General features: G+C 33.7%; 1 protein-coding gene across 16 annotated transcripts in view; it reads right to left on the bottom strand.

Moving 5' to 3' along the window:
- Positions 1-962: 962 nt before the first annotated feature.
- Positions 963-11,816, bottom strand: part of Mff (mitochondrial fission factor) — a 31,855-nt gene continuing 21,001 nt past the window's right edge. For 9 of the 16 annotated variants that reach the window (XM_048808641.1, XM_048808642.1, XM_048808639.1 and 6 more), the window contains 4 exons: positions 10,078-10,110; positions 8,531-8,590; positions 5,151-5,235; positions 963-1,804 (listed from right to left, as the gene is read on the bottom strand). In XM_048808641.1, the coding sequence (XP_048664598.1) occupies positions 1,673-1,804; positions 5,151-5,235; positions 8,531-8,590; positions 10,078-10,110 (310 nt within the window). In that variant the 3' untranslated portion in view covers positions 963-1,672. The remainder of the gene's footprint in view (positions 1,805-5,150; positions 5,236-8,530; positions 8,591-10,077; positions 10,111-11,816) is intronic. The other 7 variants (XM_015481472.2, XM_048808646.1, XM_015481475.2 and 4 more) reach the window with 2 other exon arrangements.

The following is an 11,816-nucleotide window of genomic DNA, read 5'->3' as shown; positions in this document are numbered from 1 at the left end:
GGGGGTGGATGGGGGGGTACTTTACATTCTGAAAGTAGTGTAACAAAAATATACTTGCTGTTCTTACTTTTGCCCTGACTATATCCTTTTCTCCCTCTGTTCCCTGTACTTGGCATCCTTTTCTTCATTTTATTTGGTGAAATCATACATACACTTATCTCAAGGCTCAGCTATCTAAGAAGTATTTCTTGATTATCTTGATCAGGATTGAATTCATTTCTTAATCCCGAACATTTCTTTTTCTTTTACAGTGATTAACAACATTTTTTGGGGAAGTAGTTTAGAATAACACAGGGCTCAACCTCAGAGTCAAGATTCAAGCTCTTCTACTTTTAGATATGTGACAAAGTCAAGAAAGGTACATTTCTCATTGCCTACTTTTGCATAAGATTTCTCATTTTTTTTTGTCACTGAGGGAGTAGTTTTTTGGGGCCCCAGCTTCAGTCATGATTTTCCTGTTACAGGTATTTTAATCTGAATCACTTCATAGGTATTTTAATCTGAATCACTTCATAGATAGAATAGACTAGAAAACCACCTGCAATTGTATATGGTGGTGTACACCTGCAATCCCAGCTACAAGGGAGGCTGAGGCAGGAGACGGTGAGTTTCAGGCCAGCCTTGGCAACCTAGTGAGAGCTTGTCTTAAAAAAAGGGGGAAGAGGGATGAGTGAGGAAGGAAGGCCTAGGGATATAGCTCAATGGTAGAGTGCCCCTGGGTTCAATCCCTAGTACCACCCCCAAAACCCCAAGCAACAAAAACAAACAACCACCTTCAATACAAATGATGTCCACAATTAGGAGGATAAAGATCTGAAGAGAAGCACAGGAGGCACTTGCTGCCTGCCAAGTCATTAAGTACATCGTATGCTCCTGAGACACAAAGACTGAGATAAGGTTAATATGACTCCGTACTGAGCTCATAACCAATATGATGAAACAAATTTTTCAATAGACAAACATTGCTTTGGTTGACAGTTTATTAAATACACTACAATTGTTCCTTATTCTGTAGTTTTTAAATCATTCACACATGGACTTAGTAAAAACGTATTTTATAGAAAACCATCTGCAAAACTAAAATGAAAATAAAAACGCAACATAATGCATACATATTAAACTGCTGAACTGTTAGGCATATTTTAATTTAATCTATACAGGTGATCATGAAATATTAGGTGGTTTGATTTTCTTAAATCTGGCACCAGACCATGACTTCAAGTGTTAATGTTAAAATATGAATGCAAAAATGTCTACCAACAAAACCGTGTCTGAGAAACAGGACAAACATTGTTTTTCTTCTACAGATACTTTTCTTAATCCACCCTTTATGCATTCTGTCTTCCTTTCACAGAATTAGTTGTTTAGACTGGTGAGGCAAAAAATTAATTTCATTTTAAAAACACAAACTGGAGCCTATTTACAAAACATGCAAAAGGAGAATTTTATGTAAGTGTTGCTGCAGAACTGATTTAAAGTGAATACAACTGAGTGACAGAATATACCTTTACTTCTACAAATATAGGTCCTTTCACCCTACTTTCTGGAAGAAATACATTTTCAGAGCATGAACTATAAAACGGCATACAATGCAAACACAGAAACAAAGAAGTTTGCAAATCTTTTATATTTCCAGCTGTTGAAACAATATATTTGAGTGCTGAAGTTACCTCTAGCGGCGAAACCAGAGCCAGCTATTAAGCAGCCAGAATGCTACAGTAATTGAATACATGACCATTTCTCTTTTAGCACGCTCTTTGTTCTCCTCTTCTAGAAGTTGTAGACGTCTATTTAGTTTGATTATCTATGTGAAAAACAAACATAAAATACAATATAGAAGCTTTAATGTACACAGCAATTCCATTCTTAGAAAGCAGTGTAATCATATAAGAGTTATTACAAACATGGAAAGTTTCATTTGGAGCAAAAAGACAGCTACAAATAGAAAAAAATGTTATTCATGACAGCTTAAATTTGCTTAAATACTCTTATCTATTTCCCTTCTCCAAATTTCAGAGTTAGTGAGGGCATATTTCCTTCCTTACCTGATTAGATTAAAGGCAGTATTTCACAACTAAGCTATTCTAGTAAAAGACAACACATACACTGAGGCAGGCTTACCAAGGCCGAAAGACTATAGACCCCTACCCCTTTCTAGGCCTCTTCCATGAGTTTCTTATTTCTCAGCCTTAATTGCTCATTTTTAAGTTGGTATTATCTGCATTCTCTCTGAGTTACTGAGAAAGCCCAATACTTTAACCTATTGTAGTAGGCCAGATGTCACCTAGACACTTCAGTCTGAAAGACTAATGATTCCCCAGCTGCTAGAAAAGCTGTTGGCTGAATGAACCATCCTTGGCTCTTTGTCCTTTCCATGAATACCCCTGGGCTGAACTGCCTTGCTGAAGCTAGTGCTTCTTTATTGATCTTTACTTAAAATACTTTATTTTATCCTATTTTCTCTGTATCTATTTTGTATACATAATCAAAACACCAGATATGCCTTCTCTACATGTGCATATATGTGTGATTATAGAAGGTATAGGAATACATACTAAAAATATGTGTATGCAACTGTAACTTCAAGATACAACTTATTTACTTCTTGTGCTTTAGGAGTCTTGTGGAACTTGGTTCCAAGCTGACATGATGGAGATTTGGGCCTACTTTTACTTCTAGTAGCGCAGGGTCTCTGGTCTAATGCCTAGGTCCTTGATCCACTTTGAGTTGATTTTTGTGCAGAGTGGGAGAGAGGGGTTGAATTTCATTTTGCTTCCTATGGATTTCCAGTTATCCTAGGACCATTGGTTGAGACGCTATCATTTCTTCAAAGTATGTTTATGGTGCTTTTGTCTAGTATGAGATAACAGTATTTATGTGGATTTGTCTGTGTCTTCTATTCTGAACCACTGTCTTTGTGTCTGTTTTGGTACCAATACCATGCCTTTTTGGTACTATAGCTCTGTAGTACAATTTAAGGTTTGGTATTGTGATGCATCCTCCATCACATTTTTCACTGAGGATTGGTTTGGCTATTCTGGGCCTCTTATTTTTCCAAATGAATTTCATAATTGCTTTTTCTATTCCTATGAAGAATGTCATTGGAATTTTAACAGGAATTGCATTAAGTCTGTATAGCACTTTTAGTAGTATGGCCATTTTGACAATATTAATTCTGCCTATCCAAGAACATGGGAGATCTTTTCATCTTCTAAGTTCTTCTTCAATTTCTTTCTTTAGTGTTCTGTAGTTTTCATTGTAGAGATCTTTTTCTTCTTTTGTTAGATTAATTCCCAAATATTTTATTTTTTTTCCATGGGATGCTATTAAACTAAAAATCTTCTTCACAGTAAAAGAAACAATCAAGAATCTGAAGAGAGAGCCTACAAAATGGGACAAAGTATTTGCCACCTGCACCTCAGAGGACTAATCTCCACGATATATAAAGAACTCAAAAAACTTAACACCAAGAAAAACAAATAACCTAATCAATAAAGGGCAAAGGAACAGAACAGACAATTCACAGAAGAAATACTATCAGCCAACAAATACATGAAAAAATGTTCAGTATCTCTAGCAATTAGAGAAATGCAAATTAAAACTACATTGAGATTTCATCTCACTCCAGTTAGAAAGGCAATTATCAAGAATATAAGTAATAATAAATGTTACCATGGATGTGGGGAAAAAGGTACACTCATACATTGCCAGTGGGAATGCAAATTGATGTAACCTATCTGGAAAGCAGTATGGAGATCCCTCAGAAAACTTGGAATGGAACCACCATTTGGCCAGTTATCTCACTCCTCAGCATATACCCAAAGGACTTAAAATCAGCATTCTATAGTGACGTAGCCATGTCAATGTTTGTAGTAGCTCAATTCACAATAGCTAAGCCATGAAACCAATTTAGGTGCTCTTTAACAGATGAATGAATAAAGAAAATGTGGTGTATATATACACAATGAAATATTACTCAGACATAAAGAAGAATGAAATTATAGTATTTTCTGGTAATTGGATGGAACTGGAGACTATCATCATGCTAAGCCAATCCCCCCAAACAATAATAAGCCAATCCTAAAAAACCAAAGGCTGAATGTTCTCTCTGATATGCAGATGCTTACACACAATGGGGGGAGGGGGACAGAGAGTACTTCTGTACTTTGGGAAGGGAGGAAAGAACAGAAGTACTTTGGATTAGACAAAGAGGAATGAAGGGACAGGAGGGAGGATGGTAATAGGAAAGACAGTAGAATGAATTGGACATAACTTTTCTATGTTCATATATGAATAAATGACCAGTGTAACTCCACATCAGGTACAACCACAAGAATGGGAAGTTATACTCCATATATGTATGTCAAAATACATTATACTGTAATGTATAACTAAAAAGAATAAAAAATATTTTAAAGATATAACTTATTAGAATATATAAACAATATTATGTATAGACACTGTGCACATGAAAGTAGTGGCTTCCAAAGTGAATATCAAATATAGAAACAAAGGTCCCCAAAGTGATTATTACATGTCAAAAAAGTCAGACAAGCAATTTATACTGGTTTGCTGATATTTAAGATTCTTTCTTATTAGTCAGACTTAAATAAATTCATTTTGATGATAGTATTTTATGCTGGTCAAAAACATATAGATGAGCTGGGCTTGGTGGTGTATACCTGTAATCTCAATGGCTCAGGAGGTTGAGGCAGGAGGATGGAGAGTTCAAAGCCAGCCTTAGCAACTTAGTGAGGCCCTAAGCAACTCAGTGAGACCCTGCCTCTACAAAAAATACAAAAAGGGCTGGGGATGTGGCTCAGTGGTTAAGCACCACTGGGTTCAACCCCTATTGCTAAAAAAAAACAAAACCAAAAACAAAACCAAAAAACATCCCAAAGTATGTAGACAGTGGTTTAATGGGTCTTTAATTAAAAATGGGAAATCATTATGGCTTATTAAATAATTTGACAGATAAAATACTTCAATTCATGGATTCCATAAAATAGAAAAATGATAAAATGTTATCAGCTATCACTTTAAAATATTACATGCAATGTGAAAAATAATGTGAAGGTAGGTTAAAATCACACAACAAAATTTACAGGACTATAACTTTTGGATTATATCTCGTTTGGTTCATTAAATACCTGGCGTCTTAATGAAGCTGCATCTACAACAGTCATGTCATCTGATGAGCCTTCAATTGTTGTTTCTATATTTGAAATGCCATACCTAGTAAATAAGACACAAAAATACAAGTTAATACTAAAACAAAACTAAGACTAGCAAGTCATATGTTATGTATTGCTCAAAGAAACATTCAAAAGACATACTTAACAATATAAATTACTAAAATATTGTACTGTCTGAATTGACACTAATAAAGGAAAAGAAAAAGCTTAAGATGAATGATTTCTACCTATAATACCAGGAAAATGTACTGAAACGGAGAATGAGGAGAAACCCTGACTGAAGACACTTTTCAAACCAGAGAGATGGGCAATGTTAAAAATGATCGGTGGCTGAAAAGGCTGAGAGCACTCTAGGATATGCCAACAAACAATTCTTACACAAACTTTTACCATATGTGGTTCCACAGGTAGAGGCGCATAGGCAAGGAATGCAAAGTGAACTAATTCTAACCAAAAAAAGAAAAAGAAAAAAAAAGTGATAATTTCTCTTCCTCTTCTTGTGCCACTCCTATTTCAAATTATTTAGTCTTGACTGCATGTCTCCAGCAGAAATAATCAAAATCTCTGGAATACATCTTTTGTTTGTTTTGTTTTTGCGGTGCTGCAGATAGAACCCAAGGCCTCCACATGCTTAAGAAAGCACTTGACTGCTAAACTACATCCATGCTCCCCACCCCCTCTACTTTTTGGTTGTTTTGAGAAAGGGTCTTAGTAGCTGGGATTTCAGGCATGCACTACTGCACCAGACTCCTGAATATATCTTGCCACTACATTTAGATCCAGAATTGGCTCAACAATAAGAAATTAAGAGGGTGTGTATAAAACAGTAATACTGAAGAACCACTAAGAATACAGAGAAAGTACACTAAACAATACCTTTTGTTCAAATGCAGTCACTTTTAAAAGATTTTTTTTAAATGGATGACAATAAACTTCTGAAAAATAGACACAAATACCATTCCTATCCTTTGCCTGCATTTCCATACTTTTATTTTAATTACAGCTTTACTGAGATACAAATTTATATACCATGCAATCTATTGTATCACATGTGTATCTATTTTATATCCAGTATGGTTACTTCAATAAAATGACATGCTAACTTTTCTGAATGAGTAGAATTACTAGTTACTACTAGGGTTCAATTCCTAGCATTGCAAAAAACAAACAAACAAACAAACAAACAAACAAACAACAAAAAAAAAAAAACCAGAGTTGGCTAACGGATCATATATTCTAATATTCCTAGCATTTTTCCAGTACAAAAAACCCACATTATCCCACAAAGGGATATGAAGTAGAATTATATTTTTTCATCTGGGTATGCTAAAGACAAGTCTATTTAGAAAATCCTGTTGTTTCAAATGTTGTTGAAAATAATGTAAAAATACTTTATTAAAGAATGCAAAATGAAATTTAAATAAGATAGTGTGTACTGACTAGATATAATCTATAAGAATCTCTGAATGATCCTCTTATAGTTAAATTCACTTGCTGTTAATTAGCTCCCCTTTCTTCATGGAAATAAAGGAAGTATTCTTGAAATCCTGAGGGTAATTCTGCCAGTTAGCAAAGTAAACTTCTCAGAAATAGATATTGCAACTATTGTCAGTTTCTGTTTACAAGAACATGCAAACTTGGGCTTACAAACTATGGGCTTATAAACATCTGAGTTAATTATTCCTTTGAACATTAAAAGAGAATTATTAGGGCAGAGGATGTGGTTCAGTTCTTGCCTAGCATATACAAGGCCCAGAGTTCAATTCCTAGCACTGAAAAACAATAACAACTAAACAGAATTATTAAAAGATTAGAGGAAAAAATAGGGCTTCAAGATTCCTCTTTTCTACATTTCATCCTCAAAGTTAAAGGGACCTGGCCTGAAGACAGAAAGCTAAGTTTAAATGATAGAGATTATTTGCAATTTAAATCCTGAATTAACTAAGGTTTTAAAAATCTGTAAAGGAAATCGTCATTCGCAAAGAAATCTAGAGACAGGACAAAAGACTTTACATACAGACTTCAATTTACGTATATATGTATATATTTCTGTATACTGGGGATTGAACCCAGGGGTGATTTGTCTCTATGCTGTATCCTCAACCCTTTTTATTTTATTTTTAGATGGGGTATTGCTAAAACTGCCCAGGCTGGCCTTGAACTTGCAACTGTCCTGCTTCAGCCTCCCAAGTAACTGGGATAACAGGCATGTGCCACTCACTGTGCAATTACTTTAAGTATCTTAAACTAAAACTTGTATTTATCAGAACTAAAATCTCTGTAGAAACATTAAGTTAGATCATTGGTTAAAAATAATTTCACAGAAAGATAAAGTAATAACAAACAGAGAAAAATAAGAGGGAAAACAACAAACGGATTAAAATTAAGATTGTCAAAGAAAATAAGTCAGCAGCACAGTTAGGGGGCCACCAAGGGTGCACTTCAATTCCTCCAACATGAACTGAACTGACAAATATCAAGTGATGCTGTCCCTTTTCTCTTCCCTAACAATGTGTCAGTCTCTCTAACAGAAACAAAGTTGCCAATTTTAAATCTACTACTACGGGTAAAACATTTTAGCTTACATTTAACAAAACTGGCTCTGAAAAATTAAGAGTAATAGCATCTGTAAACACCAATCAGCTTTTGCTTTTGTTTTCCTAGAAGACAGGAACACTAAACAGGAACTTTAAATATCTGCCCATGTGTGATGTGTGACGACCAAAAAAAAAAAAAAAAAAACAAACAAACAAAAAACAAACAAACAAAAAAAAAAACACCAAACAATTATTCAGGCTGTGTCTGAAAGTGCAAAAACGAGAAAGACTGATATTTATGATAATAAAAATGCTTAAAATTAAATTCCCTTTCTAAATAAATGTTCACCTTTCTGAACTGTTGAGTTGTCAATGATGATTTTACCCAATTTACGATAGTGCTTAACACTGGATTATCTACACTATGAAAGTGACATTATAATTAACAACTAAAGAGGAAATGCTGCACTGAACCTAGGCAACAGTTAAAATAGTGCAGATAAAACATGACTTAAAATCATTCTTACTGCATTTTAGCATAATCTCCTATAAGCTACTAAAACTGTATTTAAATAAAATATCTCAGATGTTCATATCACACCACCCTGTTAATATTAAACATTTTCCCTCAGACTCCAGCAGTCAAATGTCTTGACTGCTTCAACTTCTTGTTCTTAGAAGCAAGATTATTCATAAGTGAAACCTGTCAAGTCTACGCTGCAACATGCATTATATTCTGCAGAACATAAATCCCCAACTCTGTACTTCCCCTGATGATTACAAAGTCTCAAAAGTTACCTGACGTTGTCATGATGAGGATTAGAAGTGGCGGCAGCAGACCCACCGCGCAACACAGGTCTACGGCAGGTTTTTGCGGGAGAAGGCACAAGACAGAGTCAGGAAACAGAGAAATGATAAAATAAAAGCAAAAACAAGACAGATAAATGTCAAATAAGATTATATTGTATGCTTTAATACAATATAATATCTCTCAAAAACTTAGAAAATCTTTGTTCATACATCCTCCATTTTATGATTTTCATAAATCTAATAGTTTTCAACTGACTGAAGATACAAAGTAAAATAGCACCAACATAATTTTTTTTGGTGCTCATAATTTATGAAATTCAAGACAGAGGACCACTGTGTTTAAAAAATGCAATTATTTTCTTCTGACTGGGAAAAAAATCACTGGCAACTTTAAAAGATGTCAAGAACCTATTGTGGCACCTGCATGATCATGGTTGCTCATCAATGTCAACAGTTCTACCTCAAAAACTGTGAATTTCCTCATTTCCCACAATTCCTTCCCTCCCACCTCATTAATTCTGACTCATGTCTGATGTGTCTGGCTTAAACCCTCAGCTCTCCAGAGTAAAAAATGCATGCCTCAGTTCCAGAGCTGAGAATATGGGAGACATGCTAGGGCACATGGCAGGAAATGCAAACAAATATGTGAGTCTGATCTTGAGACAACCAGGAGTAACATACAGGGCTGCTGGAAACAAGGACCAAGGTGCACTGGAAAACTTTGTGGGGCTTTATACATAGTCTCAGAACATATTTGAGTCCTAGAGGATAATTAATTTATCTAGACAAGCAGTAACCTTTCTAATATAATTTATTTGTTACAATCAAAAAACAAAAGCTCTACATGTCCACTGGTCAACTGCCCCCAAATAAGCAGCTATATTTACTAATCAGAGAAAGAAGAATGGGTTAGAGGATCCATGTAAAGATTTTAAGAATTATTAAATCCTGTTTTAGAATGTCTCATTTTTTTCTTTAACTAATTAGATATTTGCCTAAATGTAAGTATCAAGGCAATAATTATAGTAAATGTTTAATACCACTGTACAATTTTTTTTTTTCTGTAAGCTGGAACAGTTGAAGACTACAAATTACTATTTTCTGACAAGTCAGTTTATGCTAGAAATATTTAATGTTTAACTTCTGTCCTAAAGTCACATGTTCTAAAGGCACTACTGGTGCTTTATAAAGTTTCTGGAGCCTAGAGGATACAGGATTCAGAACCTTTTAAAGGATATGTCTGACTTTGATATTGTTGGTTAAGAGACACTGAGGAATCACATATGCTTGAGACAGGTATTAGGTTCATCTTATCTTCCCATCAGATTTACTCTGTGATATTAGGAAGACTATCAATCAACTAATCTTAAATTACACAAATATGAGAATGGTTATTAAATGAAGCCACTGCTGTGTGCTTTTTAAAATATTTTAAAAATGTGTATTAATATGTTCAAATGGGTCTGCTGTATCCAACATAGTCCACCACAGAGATTTCCCTTTTATAATGCAGAGCCAGAAAATAATACAGTTACCTTTCACAACGTATTTCATTTTGTCTTCTCACACTGGCAATTGACACATATAATATAAAAGTAAATTAGACAGGTATTTGGTAAAGTTGCAAACTTCATTAAAGTACCACTTGCTACCATAAGTATGATTTAATACATAAAAAGAAATTTTTCAATGATATGTTTTCTAATTAAAGTGGCAAAAAGGAAGGAAATCCAAGGCTACCAAATTCCAGCATTAACCTGCATACTGACATTTTTGAGTAAATATATGGTCTAAATTGACAGATTATATGTTTCTTTGTTATGAAAATGTAAACTGCTATAGAAAATAAGTAGTTTTGAAAATGAGGAAGTATATATTTTTAAAGGAAAAATTACAAATAACATATCATATCCACTGTAACTCTGTGTTTCTAGGTCTTCTAAGTTATGGATTTATAGGGATACTTGTCAAAAATATAAACTATTCACATACTGGTTTCTTATTCTATTCACTCAAAACTAGTATAATTTGCTAAGAAAAAACTATAGCAATAAACAAGCTCCTCCTAAAAACAACATCTATCAGTATATAATGTTCTTACACATAAATATGGTTTTAAAAAATGATAATATTTTACATTGGAAAAGGACATATATAGTTGTAATAGACGTATTAACTAGATATGGGCAATGTCTAACCAACAAAGCATGAAATCATAACAGCTTTTTAAATCCTGCTGCCAACTAAGCAAACTGTGCACAGGGCTTATCCTAAGTATTTTGATACATTTTCAATATATCACTTTTCCAAATGTATAGCACTGACCTATGTAAATGAACTTTTCTAACAATTACCTAGGATTTAACTTGGTTTTCATGTTGAACTTGTTTATCAATTAAGTTCTCATAAGCTGAGAAAAAAAGGTACAGTAAAGAAACCTTTTGACAGTGTCCCTTAAGATGCAAACCAAATATAGCTCATGTTGAACAACTATGAAACTGCATTATTTTATGATAATAAACCAGGCAGAAAGCATTTTTCTTCTGAAAAAGTTATAGCTTAAATTAACTATACTCAATGTGATGGCGTAAGACCAAAGATAAGATATTGCATTAGCAAAATAGCCAAGAGTAATAAAATAGAAAAGAAAACAAAATGATGCACAGGGCAAGGAACATAAAAGCATTTAAATTTTTATAAGCAGTATTATTTTACAACCATGCAAGAATATTATCCAAATTTCACATTCCTATTTTTTATATCTGAAAAATTATACTAGATACTTCTTATAGCAAAAATAAAAACTGATTTGCTACTTAAAATTCTGATCAAATCTTGTTCAACATTTAGATCATAAAAAATTTGAATATAACTTTGACAGACCCTTTCAGTAATGAAAACATGGATAAGATTAATGAGAGCCTAACTCGAGTTCCATGGTAAAAACTATTGGAATATATCCAGGAGTAAAGTATTACTACTATAATACCTTTCTCAATTAAAAAACATGTTTTAGGTAAATAAGATAATTTCTTCCCAGAAAAGGGATTTTTTAAAGTTACCAATTCATTACAAAATAAAATTTCACATAGAATTGTATATAGTTTTTCATTATGAAAGAATACAAGGTAAAATTTACATTAGTAAGATTTCTGATTTTGTATTGTTTGACCCTCAGGTAAATAATTTTTCCATTATGGAGAAAAAAAGCCCATATTTTTTCAAGTTCCATATAAATGCATTTGCACTGTGTACGTATTGGTGGAAGGAGGAA

Source organism: Marmota marmota, unplaced genomic scaffold (assembly GCF_001458135.2).
Source record: "Marmota marmota marmota unplaced genomic scaffold, marMar, whole genome shotgun sequence".
Lineage (NCBI taxonomy): Eukaryota > Metazoa > Chordata > Mammalia > Rodentia > Sciuridae > Marmota > Marmota marmota.
Note: the sequence above shows the minus strand (reverse complement) of the source record. Positions and strands in the feature narration are given on the sequence as shown.